Raw genomic sequence first — 20,000 nt, 5'->3', positions numbered from 1 at the left:
CAATGCTGCTTCACAGTGGTTGTATCGGTAATTCAGCCATTTCGTTTTAAGAACACTTTTTTTTTGCTCTGCCTGTGTCCTTAGTTTAGTTTAGTTTACCTGAGCTGTGACTTGCACATCATTTTGAGCTGTATGAGTAGTGAATGACCTATTGCATAATACGAAGGCTGTGTCTTAAGAGTATAAACATATATTCATTTGTTACCTATTTGTAAAATGTTGTCAAATTTCTATGTAGCTGCTTGTACTGTTTATGGTTTATAGTGCGCACGTGTGTCGCACGTTGTCTGCTCGGACAAGAGTCAGTGTTGTCTGGCCGCAGACGGTGAATGTGCCTCTCCTCACGGTCCCCCCTCTGAGCGAGAGCAAGCGCCCCCCGCGTCCATGATTAAGCGAGCCATTTGTGTAATTACAGAGCAACTGTCGCCGGCGCGGGGCGAGCGCCAGGACTCACTGAGCCCTTTCAGGCTGCCCTCGCTGATCCCTGCACTCCGCCAGCGCCTCAAAGGACGCTTTATACGACGCCACACTGACAACTGGTCTGGGAGCAGCTCCCCCTGCAGGCCTGGCAGAGCCACTGCAGGGTGAGAGGAGGGGGACTTGAGTTAGACCGATGCAAAAGAGCCGTTGAGGTTGCAGAGCACATTGTACTTTTGATGTCAATGAATGAATGAATGAATGAATTGCATAAGGAATTTCAACTGGCAATTTCAGATGTGTGTCGGGACCCATAACAATGTGCACAGTCATCAACTCAGATTTCCCTACTGAGAGCAATAACATTGAGCTCTTCGTGTCGGTGTAACTAGCATCAGCTAAATCAGACCCCGCCGGCTCCGGTGTCCCTCGTTAGAGCTCGGGGGCGAAGGGGAGTTCACTCGCCCTGCTGCTGTACGGCCGCGCGGCGCTGAGCTTGGAGGAGAAGTGCCGATCGATCAGCCCTCCGTCTAATACCCCTCCTGAGCGCAGCGGGGGTTGTGCCAGAACAGTAATATGCTCAACAGCCACTCGCCTCAGACAGAATGCTTAGTGCAGCAGCCTCTCACCGACGCTCCATACGTCAAATATGTCTGGTGAAGTTTGTAACTAAAGAAGCAGGGAGGGGGGAATGAAGAGGGGGGGGAGGGGTAGATCATGGTGAAGAGAAAAGGGGCAAGTGTGTGTGTGTGTGTGTGTGTGTGTGTGTGTGTGTGTGTGTGTGTGTGTGGGTTGTTTCTCTGGCTCAGCAAGTCCTGTAGTTGCAGGGAAGAAGCCTTGGGCCTGTCCTGAAAAAGAGAGGGCAGCACGTGAGACAGGAGTGCAGCCATGGAGAAGGAAAGATCAAACCAGATCAAACCAGCTACAGGAGGCTCACTGGAATCTGACTGAAGTGTGGTGATGACCGACATTTCCCTAGGACTCTGCGTTGTATCTGTGTGTGTGTGGTGTGTGTAAGGGTGTTAGAGTGTATGTGTGTATTGTGTTGGACGGATAGATGTTTTGAGGGGAGGGGGGTTGTGGGGAGGGTGTCTTGAGAACAGTTTGTCCGGAGAGGCCTTTGATCAGCCCGGCTTCCAAACTGACACAGTTTATTCAAGTGCGTATAATCAGCGCTCACTCACAACACACACACACTTTCTTCTCTGTTTTTGGTCCACCCCCCTCCCTAAACCCGAATCCAAACTAGTTTTAATATGCATGGAAGTGCATGTGTGTACGTACATCAAACAAACTTTCATAATCTTTAATCAATTTTTCAAAGCCTGCTTTCTGAGTTATTTAGCCAAGCACCTAAACTTCCATACACTCTGTTCCACGGCTCTTTCATGCGCTCCGCAGCCCCTCCGTGGTTCAGCGCTCGTAATTGCGTGTTTAATGTAACCAACATTTTCATCATTTCCCCTCCACAGCATTGGCCTGTTTAGTATGCTGGATCACAGGCTGTGTGTGAGGGCAGAGACCATCGGCCTGTGTGTGTGTGAGCCCAGGGGTCTTACAGGGTGAAGTGTGCGTGTGCTGTTCGCAGAGGTGTGACTCACTGGGAATACAGGATGAGCTCACAGCACGGCCGTGCGGACGGTATTATTTTTAGACCTCCAGTCCTCGGCCGTCGGCCTCCAGTCGCGCGTCTGCTGTTTTATTGCCCCGCATAGCTGACCGCCGGGGCTAGACAGTCTGGGCAAACAGGGTAGGGCAGCACACCGCACACACCCTGTGGTCATCCCAGAATGAGGGCACGGATAGAGGAAAGATGTCACACACACACACACACACACACACACACACACACACACACACACACACACACACACACACACACACAAACACTGTCACACTTCACTTCCCTTGACCTGTCAGGGGTCAGTCTCAGACGTTGATGTGTTGACGGGAAGAGGTGCACTAGGGCCGATGGCTGTAAATATCTTGTGTCCATCCAGAGCTCACATTGCGTATAGGGGTAACGTCAGGGCAGTGGTTTCCCCCCTCAGAACACAGACAAGGAGGGGTGGGGGGTAATTAGGGCAGCTAATAGAGCTCTGTAAAAAGGGGTAGAAAAGGAGGGGGGTGGGGGCATTACCTGAAGCTGTTGACACTGTCTCTTTCAGTGCTTTTAAAAGTGTCTCGATGAAGGCTCGGCGAGATTTAAAAGCCTGATAAACGACAGATCAGAGCAACAGCTGGCCGTCTCAATTTCCAGCTTCCCGAGCGGGAACAGAAGAAAGTGAAAAACGGCGAAAGGGGGGTTGTTTCTTTTTTTTCTTTCATTATCTTGACAAGGCTTTCTTCTGAGAGCAGTGGTCCGTTCCATCTACAAAGCCCTGTTCCCTCGCTCTCTCTCTCCTTCTCTCTTCCCCTCTCTCCCTCTCTTTCTCTTTTGGTCCCTCTCTCTCTCTCGCCGGCATATCTTTTGAACGCATTAAAGTTTCTTTTGCCTGGACTTGGCTCTTTCACAGTTGGGCAAGTTTCAGGGTGTCCTCAAGCACTGATTGTGTTTTGTGAGGCCGTGGCCCGAAACAATAGCAGTCGACTAGCGCTCTGGAGAAATGGAAAGTCTTCTCTCTCTTCCTCCCTCTCTCTCTCTCTCTTTCTTTCTCTCCCTCCCTCTGTTCCTCTGTTTGAACGTCAAGGCTGGGAGCTCCCACTAAAATAGCTCTGCTGTTTGTTAAGCCACGGCCTGGAGTCACAAGTACCGCCTCATGTGGGCAAAAAACGATTTCCCTTTTCCACTTCTCCTGCCCTTGTCCTCTGCAGGTGTGTGTGTGTGTGTGTGTGTGTGTGTGTGTGTGTATGTCTATGATTGTGTGCATCAGTGTACATGGTTTTGGTTATACTTATATGTGTATGAGTGCATATGCTTTTGTTGTGTGTGTGTGTGTGTGTACGTCTGATTGTGTGCATCAGTGTATATGGTTTTGGTTATACTTATATGTGTATGAGTGCATATGCTTTTGTTGTGTGTGTGTGTGTGTGTGTGTGTGTGTGTGTGTGTGTGTTTAAAAGTGGCCAGCTCACTTTCTCTGTGGCCGCCAAGGTGCTTTCCTTATCGGTGCCTCTTCCCCTCCCAGGGGCCCGACGGCCGTGTTGTTGTAGCTGTAGCCAGAGAAACGACGGAAAGAACCACGGCCCTCCACCGCCAGAGTCACCGCACCGGGCCCCAGGTCACGGCCAGGAAACCCAGTTAGGAAGTCCGGCTCTGCGAGGCGAAGAAAGGGAGAGAGTGAGAGTGGGTGGGAGTGTGAGAAAGAAAGGATGAGAGAGAAAGAGAGAGGTGTGTGTGTGTGTGGGGGCAGTGAAGGGCTGATTCCTTTTAGAAAGAGGAGGAGAGGAAATCCTGAACGGCTGTGGACATCGTGACCTGTGACCCAGCCGAAAGGGACCAGTTATGTGAAGAGGGGACAAAGAAGGAAGGAGATGGAGAGAGAGGGCAAGATGGTGTGTGTGTGTGTGTGTGTGTGTGTGTGTGAGTGTGTGTGTGTGTGTGTGTTTGGTATAGAAAGGGACCCTGAGAAAGGAAGAGAGTGAGTGAGAATGAAAAGAAGAGCCAAAGGAGGAGAGGAAGAGGGGAGATGGGGGTGAGACAGTGGGAGAGACAGCGAGCGTTACTAACAGAAATCTAGTGAGTGAGACGAGACAGCGAACTAGAGAAAGTGAATGAGAAAGCAGGAGATGAAAGCGGAGAGCAAGACAGAGACATTGAGTGATGAAGCGAGAGAGCGGGAAGTGGCGTTTACACGGCATGACTCAGAGAGAGAGAGAGAGAGAGACTGATTACAGAACGCTTAACGGTCCATCCAAACGACCCGCGAAGTAAAACACAAACACGCTGTGGGTCAAAGGTCGAGAGAGAGGAGCGGTAGGGGGAGCGCACATTACGATGAAGGTTTGGGGGGAGACATAGCCAGTCAATGGCAGTGAGTCAGAGCGACATCACCTCGGTGACTAAAGGCGTAATCACGATGCCGTGGCATGTGTTTTACACTCCCGGCTCTGCCTTACTGTAAATGACACACTTGATGGAGTATGTTAGACCAGCCTGCGGTTTCACTGAACACGATGTGCAGCAGCCTCATATTTAACCCTCGGTGGTCTGTGGTAGTAAGCACATGGGACTGGCACAAATCCCCCCTTTGTGAGTTTACTTCCAACGACACAGAGAGAGAGAGATATTTTATTTGTATATTTGATTTTTTTTTTGTTTTTTTCTGTGTTGTTTTGTTATATGTTTGCTTTGGCAACACTGCTTAATTGAGTAATGCCAATAAAGCTTCATTGAAATTGAAATTGAGAGAGAGGGAGAGAGAGAGAGAGAGGGAGAGAGAGAGAGAGAGGGAAATGGCTTCCTTGTGTTGCCAAGGCAGACATCGTAACTCTGACCAAAGCCGCTTGGTGATGGAGTTTTCTTTCTTTCTGTCTTTTGCTACCTTTCTTTCTGTCTCCCTTTCTTTCTTTGTTTCTTTCTTTTTTTATTTCTCTCTCTCTCTCTCTCTCTCTCTCTCTCTCTCTCTCTCTCCAGTCAGAAAAAAAGTGCTCAGTCTGGAGCGCCAACTGCAGCCCAAAGATAAACAGCGGCGGCCCTGTAAAGTGAATGGGCTGCCTGTGTGTGTGAGCCAGAGCGGTAGGCTGTGGATAAGACCATAAGTACATGTCAGAGGGACTCCAGGAGGCTCCATACGCCATCAGCGTTTTCCACTCTCTCTCTTCTCTCTCTCTCTCTCTCTCTCTCTCTCTCTCTCTCTCTCTCTCTCTCTCTCACTCTCTCTCTCACTTTCTGTCCCATGCAGCGTCATAGGCTTGGATTGAGGGTGGAGGGGGGAGTGTAACTTTGTAAGAGAAGGATTAGCTGAATCTTAGAAGGCTGAGTGTGTATGTGTGTGTGTGTGTGTGTGTTTGTGTGTGTGTGTGTGTGTGTACGTGCATGCGTATGTGTGTGTGTGCAGATTGAAGTGAATTTAGTGCAAGTCCCTCTACTGGAAACTCTTGGCACAGATGTACACACACACACAACACAAGCATTCACCCAACCTAACACACAAACACACAAACACTAGCAACTTTACACCCCGGTGGTGGTGGCTATTATTACCTTAGTCTTCTTATTGCCCACATGCAACACACTGCCCTTCCTCTCTGTGTTGATGGCTGTCAGGTTCTGTCCAGACAGGCGTCCTCCTGCCCGCTGGCTGTTCTCATCTATCCCCGAGTCGTTCGTTCACTCTGCCAGGCCTGTCTGTCACCCCCTTCAGGGGTGACTCTGGGTTCCTGCTCAGTCAATCAGCCCCATGGATAGATGACCAAACAGAGCTTGTGGCTTGGCGTGGCTGCACTGCAGGGCCAGTTACCGCCACAGGTCATCCCCAGGGCCTGGCCGCATGCCACACACACACACACACACACATGAGTTATGTCCAGCTCAGTCCGTCTGCTAGCGGGTGTTGGATAACTCCTGTCATGTGATAGGGAGAGTGAGTGAAGGGGAGTCGGGGGTTAGTGGACGCTTGGTGGGAGGAGGCCGGTGGCGGTGGGGTGGGGTGGGGTGAAGCGGGCTTTAGTAACTTAGGGGTCAGGGTTTGCAGAAAACTCCTGCAGGAAATCCCTCTCTCGCTGTCAGCAAGAATGATGGCCATGGCCCCTTTGGCTATGCAACCTCCCAACCAAAAGGTCAAGAGCCTGGTTTATGTGCTTACTTTCTCTCTCTCTCTTTCTCTTTATTTTCCTCTCCTCTTTCTATCTGTCCCCCTCTGTGTCCTTCTCTCCTCTGTGTGTCCCTTCACTCTCTCTCTCTCTCTATCTCTCTGTATCTCTCTCTCTCTCTGTATCTCTCTCTCTCTTTCTCTCTCTCTCTCTGTATCTCTCTCTCTCTCTCCCTCTGTTTTCTGGGAGAGAGGGGGCTGACTGCAGTGTTTGTGGCCTGGTGTGGCTGCAGCCGTTTGCTCTTTGAGGTGGTCATGGCTCCCTCTCCCTCTGCTGACTGACTCTTAAGTGTGGAATGACTCGGCAGTTATGTGTTTTTCCTGGCCTGGGTGAACCATAGCACTAAAACAGGGCCAGAGCCGTTTCCCTTTGGACAAGCCAGGCTGAATCCGACACACAGGGGCCCCCTCTGCTGGCGGCAGGTGGTAGTGCACCCAACACGGCTCCATCCTCATGGAGGTTGGGGTCTTGAATATTGAAAAGAACATAGACTTGAGGGGGGCAAAGAGACTCCAGCCAGTCTGGGTGAAGATCGAAATGAAAAGAGGTAATTAAGCGAAATGCCCGCATGAATCACAAACAGCCCTCAAAAGCAGATGGCATGACCGATCAATGCAAATGGGCTAAAATTGTGTGCAGCATACAAAGCACAGCAGTCAGACAATAGTACCCACGGATCGTATTACTACTTTCATGAATAGTGGCTAGTGAGACCTAAGGTCACATTTAATCAAACCCTCTGACCATGTGTCTAGGCTAATTATCAATTTTAAAAGCCATTAGATGTATGGCAACGTGATGAGCATGTGAGAGAGAAGCCGTGTCTTTGTGAAGGGTGCGTGGTGGTGGTGGTGGTGGGAGAGGTTGATGGAATGACCTTGTATTTGAGCAGAGTAGCCAAGCATGAAGGCTCATCTACAGTAACACTGGGTTTGATCATTTCTGTTAGAGACGAACACATCAGAGGAACGATAGTTATTTATGAAAACCTTCATAATTCAATTTTTGCAATTCAAATGTACTGACATGGCTTCAGAAGTATTTCTCAAAAATGCCTGTCGAGAAGGAGACTCAATAGTAGATCCATCAAATATGCAAAGCATGACAAGATCAAACAAAATAATCTACATTAAAACCCTTCTGATATCACTTTTTTTGTTATGGGCTTGTGGATGCTCTGTGGCAAAGACAATTCGTACAGCAACAATCTGATGAACTACATTACCCAGCTGTCCCTGCTTCTAGACCCTTGTGTGTTGCTGTCTCTGCTGTCTGGTGGGGTGCCAGACGTGTGAGTAAGGAGCTGTGAGAGCAGGCTGAAGATGAGTGTCCCTCAGGGGAGTGAGAAGGGAGAGGGCACCGGCAGAGGCACACACAGCAGGTCTCCTCAGACTGGACAAACAACCTGGCCTTTCCACACACTCTTTTCCACCACTACTGGCCCCTATGTACCTGCCCCAGAGAGAGAGAGAGAGAGAGAGAGAGAGAGAGAGAGAGAGATGGAGAAAGAGATGAGAGAGTACTGAAGAGAAGACAGGGTTATTGACTATGGCTACTATTTACTTCCCTCAGAGAGAGAGAGAGAGAGACGGAGGGAGGAAGGGGGATGGAGTAAAAGAGTGCTAAAGGATTGCAGTGAAGAAAGGATGAGGGGTGACAGTGGGTCAGCGACAAAGAGAAGACTTGTGAAGAGCCGAGGGAGAGAGAGAGGGGAGCAGAATACTGTAAGCACGATCGCTGACGGGACGATAACAGGAACAAAGAGTGGCGGAGTGATGCCGCCAAGACAGGAGAGGAGGAGGCAGCAGATGTGGAAAGAGAAGTGATGAAGAGAGAGCAAATAAAGAGAGAGGAGGGGAGAGTAGAAGATGAATAAGGCTAGAATGAGAAATGGAACGAGGGGCTATTGCCGGTGCCCCTTTCTGGCTCAGCTGAAGTCAACAGGTCACAGATCCCTTGCTGTTCTGCCAGAGAGATGACTCACCCTTGGCAAGGGGGCATCTTTAATTGAGTGTTATGAGGAAGCGTGACTAATTGTGCTACGGACACAGTGTGAATAGTACCCACGATGCCCTGCTTATCCCAAGATAACAGAGAGAGAAAGAGAGAGAGATACGGCGAGAGCCGTCCTTAGTCAAACTCACACTCCAGCCGACTTGCTTACCTCAGATAAGGTTCTGCCCGACAACAACAACACCAGCTCAGAACAGGCTCTGTGGGCTGTCACATGACCCGGGGCCAAACAGGAAGCAGGAAGTGGATGAGGGCTGGGTGGGGTTGGGTGCGGCCGTGTCTTCTGCTCTATCTCTGTCGCTGTCTGGATTTCTCGCAGAGGTCGGACCAGTGGAAGCGGGGACCACAAATTGCACGTTTGGCGGTGGCTCACGTTAACCCGGTCAGACGATGAGGACGTGGTGAATTTTGCCCCGGCGGGAGGGGCGGCGGCGGTGCACAGGTCGGCGAGCGGGACGGTAATTAGAGATCAGGGGCCAGCAGGCCGGGAATAGCGCGGCGCGGCGCTGGCCTGGAGGCGACAGAGCGCTGTAGCGGAGAGGCGCGAATCCAGCGCAGAGATTATTTGCTGCGCTTGTCTTTGCCTAAGCGCTGTCTCAGAAAACACTTGCGCTCATTCACACAGACACATAGGCACAGGCACACACACACACACATCCACATGGACACTCACATGCCCGCGCACACACACACACACATACATTCACACGCACACACACACACACACACACACACACACACACACACACACACACACACACACACACTACACATACTACACACAACAATAGTCTTTTCTCATAATAGGAGAAAGTATGTTTGATTTCTTTGTCTCTTCCTTGCCAAAAGCTGTCAGATAAGCGACAGTAATGGCATTGAATTGTCCCCTGCAGCCTCTTGCTTTTCTCCCAAATTCTCTCCAGTTTCCAGATTTTCTCCTCCCCTTGGCTCACCACTTTCAGCAGCACAGTATCTTCCAGTGACTGTTTACGTGCTGGAGCTGAACCTTTGCCTGGAGTAGCGAAGAGCTGTGTGTGTGTGTGTGTGTGTGTGGTGTGTGTGTGTGTGTGTGTGTGTGTGTGTGTGTGTGTCTATAAGGAGTGTGATTTATGAGTGGTCAGGCCGAGGTCAGGGCGTTAGATACCAGTAAGCCGTGACTGAGCTCCGCGCCCCGATGATGAAGCTGTCATTTCGGACCCAGAGTGGCAGCGTTCCCGGTCGCTACATGTTTATGTACAACGGCTTCTGCATGTCGGTCCGCCACCGCTCGACCGCACTCTCAAGGTCAGGCCCTGCCAAAAGAGCCTGCCCTCTATCGCGGTTCGTCTTGCTCAAACGAGCTAAAAGCAAGAAGGCTGCCACAGTAGCTTGAAATCCCCTCTCTGCCAAGGCGTCTGCTTTAGGCTTTGAATAAAAATGGTAACAGAGGAAAACAGTCTTAGGGGGCAGAAATGATAAAGCATAACAATGGAAGATAACAGCTTAGTGCCACTGGCATTCACCTCGCATCATTTCAAAGGTGTGCGTAGGAGCAGGTAGTTAGGAGAGACTGATTTAGCCACATCAGACACAAACCGATAAACCACCGACACCTCTTCTCTTACGGTACTCCCCTCTAGCACTGGATTATATTTTAGCAGCTCCTAATTGGTGGCACAGGGGTGGAAAGCAGGGAAGCGCAGTCCCTGTTGAAAGTCATGCCCGCAGTACTAACTCAAGGGGACCATTGCTACACATTAGCATAGCGTTGTTTATCTCACACACAGACACACACACACACATACTGTACACACACACAGGTGTGTGTATGTCTGCCTCAGCACACACACGAGTGTGTGAAGAAGCTTGCCATGGAGACCTCCAGGCCAGAGGCCCCCGAGGGTGTGTGTGTGTGTGGAGGTGGTGTCTAATAAGGCGGCCAATGCAATGCCTGTCATTTGCTGGCAGCTAATGGAGCTCAGCCCGGCCCTGTCTGGTATGATGCACCAGAGGCAGTGCTGATTGACAACTCTGGGGGCACCTGGACTCATCACCGAGGCAGCTCGCCAATAAAATAGCTCAATTATCTCAGCCTCAGAAATGGGGATGGAGGTGTAGGTGGGCGTGTGTGTGGGTGGGCGTGTGTGTGGGTGGGTGGGTGGGTGGGTTTATCAACTTTGCTAAAGTCTGCTGGTACTCCACTTTTTAAAAAGCTGATGACACATTTAATAGTGAGAATGGAATGGCAGTTTTCTTCTTTCTAGGAACACTAGATTCCTCCCTCGTGTAGAAGCTGGTGTAATATTTGGCAGACTCAATAATATTCTGTCTGTGGGACCTAATTTGTGTCTAGTTTTTCCATTTTGATGCTGCACCAGAAAGGCTGTTCTAGGAAGTAGTGCAGCTAATAATTATGTTAAAAGCAGTAAAAACAAAGTCAATTCTATCAGTACTGTTTCCTGTATCCTTTTTTTGAAGATCCACCTCCCTGTTGAGCGTGCCGTGACCGAGGGGTCAGTTGACCTTCAACTCTTAAAATACAGATACTCAGCAAACTTGCTCCTTCTTGCTGAGAAAGCAAAGATACTTGTTGACAGCCCTGGGAAAGCTGAGGCCAACTTTTCTGTCACAAGAGGAACTATTGCCGATTGATCGCTGGTGCACTTACCAAAAGTGTTCTCCCGCACCTCCATCTATCCTACGCTTAGGCCACCTGATCTTTGTTCTTGGGTTTCTGTGGGGTATTTTAGTCATTGTTATTCCCAGTACCCCACAGGCTACATTACACACCTATTAGGCCCCGTAGTTGTTCCTGTAAAGTGTTTGCGTTGGATGTTCGCTGAAGTCTAATGAAGCGGAGAGCTGAGCTGACAGGTGCTATTCCAGGCAGATTAAGTAGAATGCGTGGCTGCTGCCGGGTGGCTGAGGACAAGATAAAATTAGGTATGAGAGAGAGAGTGGGGGGGGGGTGAGAGATGAGGAAGAAGGATGGGGGTGATGTGGGGGGGGCAGGGGGCGGTGGGGAAGAACGTTTGAAGATGCGTCATGCTCTTGCGAGGAGAAGACGCGAAGCAGGTTTACCATGGAAAATTGCGTCCAGATGTTTCCTGTGGAGAGGATCATCTCCGTTGGCCAATTTGGCTCACGGTGAGACTTAGTTGGGCTTAGTCATGTGACAAATTCCAATTTTTTTTGAGAGAGGGGAAGTTACCTCTTTCTGATCCCGTCAGTGTCAATCATTTCCTCCACACAAAGTCCTCCAGGCATGGACTGAAGCCTAAGAACTAAGATTCCTTTGAATCTCCCTAAACCAGTCCTGGGCTGTTGGTGATGCTCTTGGGATGATCCCAGTCAGGAGTATAGACCTCTGAAGTTCGCCTACAAAAAAGCTGCCATCTTTGACATCCGGTATTTGCCAATTTTTCCTATGGGAAAATAGCATGGGGATTTTGAATTATCGCACCTGTTAAACTCTCGTGGGGATGAAAAAGTCTGAAATGCAGGCGTTTTCCTGAACACACTTTTGTCCTCTGCCTTCGAGTGGATACTGTGATCTCCGGTAAGTGAAGGCGGCACACTTAGATTTGTGCTACCCCAGAGCTAACTTGCAATGCCATTTAGGTAGTTAGCTTCAATTAACAACCGGATCTCCTTATATGGGCAAAGATGGCCGTTTTGGTTCTTTTTTGTAGGCGAACTTCAGAGGTCTATTGAATGGATGAATTGAGTCAGTGAGGAGGTTAACTTCCTTCTAGTCCATCAAAGTTAGAAACAAAGATCCTAGCTGCATGTGTCACGCAGCCCTGATTATCTCTCTGCCAGAGCAAGCCTTCAAAAATATGCACCCGTCTGAGATACTGCAAATGTTGAATTGATGATGAGTTTTTGAGGTGTTTACAGTCCCCTTTAGCCGCCATTAAATTGACATCAGCGGGCTTCTCTGGCACATTTCACGTGGAGCTGAAGCAAGTGTTCTCAGTGTGGTCGCCTGGCCCACCAAGATAACCCACACGTTAATCAACCTTCAAAAACAAACACAATTACACGGCTCTGGCCGCTACAGTGGCGCTGATTCAACTTTTTTGGGGGTGCGGGAGGAGATTGCGCGTTAATGTGCCGCCTCACTCGCATCACGCCGGGCTCACCGCATGCATAACGGCTGGGGTATTACCTTCCATTTTCGCCTCGTTTGTATCCCCTGCTTCTTAATCGAGGGTATCGATAGGAGCCCACACTTTGTTCATTTTAGGTCTGTGGAGGGTGCAATATTTAATTTTCGTGTCTGTGCGCCTGTTTGTGATTGCTCCAGTTAGGGCTGATGTGTCTGTGTTTAATGATAGAGGGAAGGAGTGAGAGGAAGAGAGAAATAGAGAGAGAGAGAGAGTTTCTGTGCCAGAGGGGGTCAGCTGTCGAGATGTGAGAGGAGAGGGAACGCGGGAGAGGGACAGACTGAGAGCGAGGAGAGGTCAGGGTCCCGAGCAGCGCAGGTTGAAGGGCGGCCAAAGAGCTGAGGACAGAGCAGGAAACGCGTGCCGACAGCTTGTGCGCGTCCCCCCTTCCTGTCTGAGCATTCCGCGGCATCCTGCTGTGCGAGCGCAGCAGGCAGCGGCGATCGACTCACCCCAACACTCAAGCACGAAGATGGGTGCCCACACACATGCTTACACACACACACACACACACACACACACACACACACACACACACACACACACAAACGTACATAAAAACCTCAAAACTGACTGCCAAACGTCAGAATCATTGCCACATGTCACCCCTCCCTCTCCCCTTCCCTGTCTCATGTGGTTGGGAGAAGAGTCCTGGTATGAATGGAAAAGTAGCGTGAAATCAATGAAAAACAACAACAATGCGAAGCGGCACAGCGCTAATCCATCCACTGCGGCCGAGGAGCCTCCAGGAGAACGCCCCCTTCCCTCTCAGACTTGCACTCAAGACTCCGGAGGAGACGGGCCACCTCCAGGGGAGAGAGCCTACTTGCCTCCCCCTCATGTTGGTGTCATTTGAGGACCCTGGGCGTCTCTTGGGGCTGCCTGCCTATATTAGCTGCTCACTACAAACACTGCGTCTGTGTGGTCCCCTCCCCACCCCTCTTGGTTTCTCCCTGAGCACTGTTTATTTAAATTGGGTATGCATCCTCCAACTGTTTAAGTTTGCCACGTATATTTTTTTGGCGTGATCTAATTGCTATGCGATCGGTGCTCCGCAGATCTCGCATTAATGTGTTGTGGCAGTCTCTGGGTTCTGTGTTTGTTGTGCTTCGAGGGGGCCTGAAGTTTGTGAGCTTGCCTCCCCTCTCCTCAGTTCTGTTTGGACTATTTTTCAGTATTAATTAATTCCTGTGTGGGTCGCTGCAAACATCCCCGGTGTTTTGTCTCCAACATCAGTGACAGTAGGAGGTTTTAAATAGAGGCAGCATCTGCCAAAATCATAACTGGTGGGTCTGGCCTAGAACCCCCGCCCCTGGCAAACATTAGTGCAATAATCCCCCCACCCCACCCCCACACTCATCTGTCTCAACAACATGCAGCCATCTGCACTCAAGCATTACACACACCTCTCAGTGGCGAGTGGTCCTCTTGCACTGCTGTAGAAACTGGCCATTTTTTTTTTTTTTTACCTTTTCCCAAGCCTTTGTCGCTCTCAGGATTTCTGCTCCAGCAGCAGCAGGGGCCCTCTGCTGGTGGAGAGGTGCTATTGCGTGCTGCCGGCAGTACCTGCGCAGCAGCCTTGAGACTGCATTGTGTTCGGACAGTGAACAATCCCCCAGCAGCTCCGTGCAAGGCACACACACGCAGGCACGCACACACACACACACACACACACACACACACATACTCGCAGGCACACACACACACACGCACACACCGGTGTCCAGCGGAAAAGGGGAGCGAAAGAGAGAGAAGAGAGAGAAACGAGCAACTTAGTGGTTTGTCAGCAGGAGGTTTTTTGCAGGGCAGAGGGACTTTGCTTTGGCAACACCTAGCAGGTACGCAGACAGCTTGTTCGCTTTGGCTGCAGGGAGTTTGGATTTCTCTGCCTCAGGGATCTGGAGATGTGTGTGTGTGTGTGTGTGTGTGTGTGTGTGTGTGTGTGTGTGTGTGTGTGTGTGTGTGTTTGGATGATGGAGCTTGAGCATGTGGATGTGCGTATATGTGGATGTGCATGCCTGTCAGCGTGCATGTCTGTGTGTGTGTGTGTGTGTTTGTGTGTGTGTGTGTGTGTGTGTGTGTGTGTGTGCGTGTGTTTGAGCGCATGGGAGTCGAGTATGTGTGCCTCCGTGTGTTCTGTGAGGGGAGCAGTGCTGTAACTGTGTTTTCCTGTGCATTACAAATGCTAAGGGTGGCACGGCTGAGGTTTATGCCTGCCTTTCCAGATCGCTCTTTCTCTTTCTCTCTCTCCATCTCTCTCTCTCTCCTCTCTCCATCTCTTTCTTTCTCTCATTCTTTATCCTTTATCCTCTCCTCTCCCTCTCCCTTTTCCTCTCCATCTCTTTCTCTCTCCTTCTTTCTCCCTTCCTCTCCTCTCCCTCTTCCTTTTCTCTCCTAGTCTGATTCTCCCTATTTCTCCCTTTCTCTCTATCCTTCTTTCTCCCTTCCTCTCTCTCGCTCTCCCTCTCCTCTCTCCATCTCTTTCTCTCTCCTTCTTTCTCCCTTCTTTTCCCTCTTCCTTTTCTCTCCTAGTCTGATTCTCTTTCTCCTTCTCTCTTGGTACAGGCAAGCACAGAGCCAGATGCATTAGAAAGAGAGACAGAGAGAAAGAGAGAGAGAGAGAGAGGAGAAAATAACGACTTGCAGGAAGTGAAAGCATGACGCATGACAAATTGTTGAAAGTCAGCACTGTTTTTCGGCAGATCTTAAACAGACTGAAGATTGATAGTGTCAAGGCATAACATCACTTAATCTGCAGCATATGGGGGACTAAGTGACTGTCAGTGCAGCGTTGTTTGATGCTGACATGCTATCATAGGCACATATTAATGTATGTGTGTGTGTGTTTGTGTGTGTGTGTGTGTGTGTGTGTGTGCGTGTGTGCGCGCACGCACGTATGCGTTCCCTTGAGATGCACAGCTTCCAAAATGAGCTGTCAACAACTTGGGCTCAGTATATGTTTCCATGTTTGACTAAGACGCGACAGAGTTAAAGCAAACTGCGGGCGTCAGTGTACATCTTCTCAACGGCATTCCCCTTTTCTGAAGTGTGAACACATCTGAATGAAATCCTGCCTAGCAATCACTTTCATGCTACCATCAGCGTCGCTCATTCTAGTGAGTACAAGGAGACTGTTTCTTGTCTGTCAACCTGTGTGGTCACTAGATCCCATCCTTAATTGGAGTATTTAACATGCAGTGCCAATAGTCTCTTTTTGCCAGGAGAGGATAATGTTGTTTTTATGAGGTCTTTATTGTGTATTATTATTTGTTGCCGAGGCCCTGAAATCGCAATCACTTCTTGGCTGAAGGGCAAAGCTTTGCAGAACAAATCCATATGTTTTTCTTTCTTTCCCTCTTTTTTTTCTTCTGATGTTCCCCCTATTTATTTTGTCTTTTCATTACAGAACCAACTCTGTTCTCATATCATTTTGACACAGTTATGTCACTGCAGTCTTCTATCAAAATAAAAGTATCAGCCGGAATTCTTGCATCTTGAGCTGAATTTAATCTACTTTTCTACAGTAATAACAGCAGCCTCCAGTACCCAGTACCCCCCTTCTTGTTTTTTCCTTCCCTTGTTCTCTTCTCTCTTCAGTGTAGAGTGCATTCTTAACCAGCGTGAGTTTGATTGAGTGTTGCCCTCATTGGACCAGTGGCGGAGGGACAGATGGACTCCCAACTAGCCCAGCTGAATTGTGCCATTGCGGCACTCTTAATTCTCCTGGCTTCCTGCTCTTTTTAAAAAAAAAAAAAAAAACGTGGGAGTTGGGAGAGGGCTGGTGGGGTGGGCTGTGTGGAAATCAGGGTGCGCTGCAGAGGTGCTGAGGATCAAGCAGAACTCTGCAGGGCTCTCCTTTAACTCAACTCTCTCTCTCTCTCTCTCTCTCTCTCTCTCTCTCTCTCTCTCTGCCTCTAGTTTTTTCTCTATCCATCTTTTTTCTTTTTTCCCCACACCTTTCACTAGCTGCTCTTTCTCTCTTTCTATCTCCCCCCTTCCCCATCTCCTTCATCTCCCCTGTCTCTTTGTTTCTCAGACTTTCACTCTCTTCCTCCCTCTTTGTGGGCTCTTTCTATCACCCTCTCCCTGTTCTGACTAGCCAAACCAGCCAGAGGCAGGCCAGGCTGATGCTATCACTGGGGCCTCAGAGGTCACTCTCCCTCTCTCTCTCTCTCTCTCTCTCTCTCTCTCTCTCTCTCTCTCTCTCTCTCTCTCTCTCTCTCTCTCTCTCTCTCTCTCTCTCTCTCTCTCTCTCTGTCTTTCTCTCTCTCCCTGTGAATGGGCTGCTTGGCATCCCACGAATGACGTTTGTTTGCCAGTTTATTGTTTGTCGAGAGAGAGAGAGCGCTGAGGAATGTGTTTGTGGTGACGAGCGTTGCGGTGGGTTTGCGAAAGGGTCTCGGAGTGGCCTATGACAAAAGCTCATGCAACCATGAGACCATGACACAGAGGTCCAAAGCCCTGGCAGGGTAAAACGCCACAAGCGAGTTCTGTTGCGAGAGAGTGTGACGAAGACTCCCAACACACACAAACACACACACACACACACACACAGACACACACACACAAGCATACACACGCCACACACCACGTGGATGTTTTAATGGGTCCTCCTCATCATGGGAAGGAAAACCACAACAGATAAAACACCCGCCGACTCCTCGCCGCTTTGAAGGCGGTGTGTGTGTCGGCAGTCGGCCGAGAGAGTGGGAGAAACGTGTTTTAATTGGGAGCCCCGTTGCATGTTGCACTGGAATAATAAAGGGTGGGCGATCTCATTAAAATCTGCATTTATTGGGGGGATTTCGGGGAACAGGCATCAGAGACTGTCTGTATTCATTCCTTTGGTGTAAGTGTGCCATTTGGTGGAGCCATAAGTGTTTTTCTGTCTTTCTTTCTCTTTTTTGCTTTTTTTCTCGGTCAAGTGTGCTCTTAGCAGACCACACCAGTTGCTTGGAGGTCACAGGCAAGAGAAATGGAAAAGCAGTAGATTTTCTTTATATTTTATATTCTGAGAGTTTTGTGTCTAAGGGCCATCCAACGCTCTGGTGAAGTCCTCATGTGTGTCTACGAGACGGAAAAGCAGTTCCCTAGCAATCCGAGCTAAGCCAGTGATTTGCAGGAGTGACAGGACTTTTTCAGGACGGAGCCGCTGGAGCTTTTTTAGCGGCACCAGGACAGACCCCTGTGGCACTCCCTGTTCCAAAATATGCCGGGGAGAGCCGGAAAGCAGATTCCACACACTGGCTATAGTTTCAAAGACTCCTGACAGGGAAAAAAAGCTGATGCAAGGTTCCCCCACCCCCTTTCTTTCCATCTCTCTCTTTTTCTACCTCAGTCTCTGTCTTCTGTTCTCTCTTTCATCCTTTTTCAAGTTTGTCTCTATCCTCCCCTTATTTTTCAGTGTAATATTCCCAGTGCTGAAAATAGCAAACACTTTCGTTTGTCGTTTGCCTCTGCCTTTGGTTCTTGTCTGAGCACAGCCACCGCAGCAGCCATGCAGATTCATTTTTATTACGGCAGTCAAATAGCTTGTCAGACACCCGTGCGGCATGGTTTGGGAAGCCGCAGCGAAGCGCTTCAGTCAGCCTCGGATGACACAGCCGCTCTCGCTCTCGTCTGAGTTTGATGAGACACTGAAGCATGAGACGGGATTCCTCCCAAGTACATATAAGAAACTGTAGTCTACACTATATATGAGCTATTGTATTGCTTTTTAACACTTTTAGTCTCCAGAGTCACAACTCTTCTCAGGGTTTGATCTGAACCATAACAAAATTTCACTTTGATGAGGGGGGTAGGGTGGTGGGGGGGTTGTAAATCTTTCATTTTGTTAGAAATATGTGTGTGTGTGTGTCTGTCTGTGTGTGTAGAGATCCTTGGTACTGTAGCTCTCGCTACTGGTTGTGCTGCACTAGCTGACCCCTGACTGGCTCTGCTTTCCTTTCTGTGTCAGCCTCAAAATAAGCCCGCTCTTCCTGTGTGGTTGAGGTTAGCGTTGACCCTGGCGCATAAGCAAACTTGACTCATAGCTCAAACAGTGAAAGTGCCTGGGTTCTCATCCTGCGGCACCAGGCTCGGGCAGTGTACCTCTCGTGAGCCAAGAGAGACTTGGGTCTCAGGGCTGGGCTAGTGGTCTTCTTTTCATCTACAGTTTTTAGTGACCCCACTCTCTCCTCTTTCTCTCTCTTCTTCCGGACAGATCTACACTGACTGGGCAAACCACTATCTGGCCAAGTCCGGCTGCCCACGCCTCATCAAGGACCTGACCCAGGACATTGCCGACGGAGTTCTGCTGGCAGAAATCATCCAGATCATTGGTGAGTGACCGGACGAAGACGCACACACACACACACACACACACGCACACACACACACACACACACACACACACACACACACACACACACACACACTCACATGCACACACATCTTCTCTCTTTATTCTCTCCTTTCTCTCTTGCAAGGTAGGTTTATTACCTTACTTAATGTGTATCCAAAGTGTTAAAAGAAGGAAACAATTCTCATAACCATGTTGTAAAGCACTCTAAATCAGGCAATTTAATCCTAAAAGCCCGGGATTTTAGATTCATTTCCACTCTGAGCTTGGGCAGCAGAGAAGCATGGCCGTGGCAAAATTGCTACAGAGAGATTGTAAACTATTTATGCTCTATTAAAGCATGTGTGTCCCATGTGTGCTCTTAAGAGAGCCCAAAGGGTGCTTGTGCTCTTTTCCTTTTTTCATCCTCTCTTTCTCTCCTCTCTCTCTCTCTCTTTCTCTCCTCTCTCTTTCTCTATCTCTCTTTTTCTATTTCTCTCTCTCTCTCTCTCTCTCTCTCTCTCTCCGCCTCTTGCCTGTGTTGAAATCGAACCCTTTCCCCTGCAGCAGACAATGCCTGCAGATCCCATGTCAGAGTCTCTCTCTCTGGCAGCAGCTGATGTATAAACAGGCGTGCGCTCTCTCAAAACTTTTTTTTTCCCCTCCCCACAGCACTCTGAGCGCAGGGCATTATTCCTCTCTAGCTCACAGGCAGAACCTCTCTCTCTATCTTTCTCTCTTCTCCTCCCTCTCTCTCTCCCTGTCTCTCTGTCACACACACACACACACACACACACACACACACACACACACACACACACACACACACACACACACACACACACACACATACAGACCCAGTGAGTAGTTTTCCTCACAAAGTCAGCTCTATCCCAGGACGGTGGACTAGAGGCTTGCGTGTGTGTGTGTGTGTGTGTGCATGCTCCACGTTGGGATCTTTGGAAGACTATTTCACGCCTCTCTGTCTGGTCCGTTTGTCTCTCATCTCCCCAGCAAATGAAAAGGTGGAGGATATCAATGGCTGTCCTAGAAGTCAGTCTCAAATGGTAAGTCGAATGATTTATTTTTTATTTATTTTTTCATAAAATGCATTGTTTCTTTGGTAGGGATTACAAGAATTCCATGACGTTGTTAAATTACACTGACTGTTGGATGCTCATGTACGTTGGATTGGATTTCCCATTGTTTAGTTCAAAACAAAATGAATGTACTCAGCCGTTGGATCTCCTCCCAGACATTTCCTTAAATTTCGTCCACCGTGGCTGTTTGGGCTTGAATGAAAAGAGCTGTCATTTCTTTTTTTTTTTCTTTTTCGGGAAAACGTTGCG

The 20,000-nt window shown here is 49.2% G+C and overlaps 1 protein-coding gene across 1 annotated transcript in view; it reads left to right on the top strand.

The window, feature by feature from the left end:
* LOC125311023 (neuron navigator 3-like) overlaps nt 1–20,000 on the top strand; it is a 115,879-nt gene that overhangs the window by 33,240 nt on the left and 62,639 nt on the right. The window contains 2 exon segments of the mRNA XM_048268831.1: nt 18,535–18,652; nt 19,666–19,718. Coding sequence (XP_048124788.1) covers nt 18,535–18,652; nt 19,666–19,718 — 171 coding nt within the window.

The sequence above is a fragment of the Alosa alosa genome, chromosome 17 (genome assembly GCF_017589495.1).
Source record: "Alosa alosa isolate M-15738 ecotype Scorff River chromosome 17, AALO_Geno_1.1, whole genome shotgun sequence".
NCBI classification, from domain to species: domain Eukaryota; kingdom Metazoa; phylum Chordata; class Actinopteri; order Clupeiformes; family Clupeidae; genus Alosa; species Alosa alosa.
Note: the sequence above shows the minus strand (reverse complement) of the source record. Positions and strands in the feature narration are given on the sequence as shown.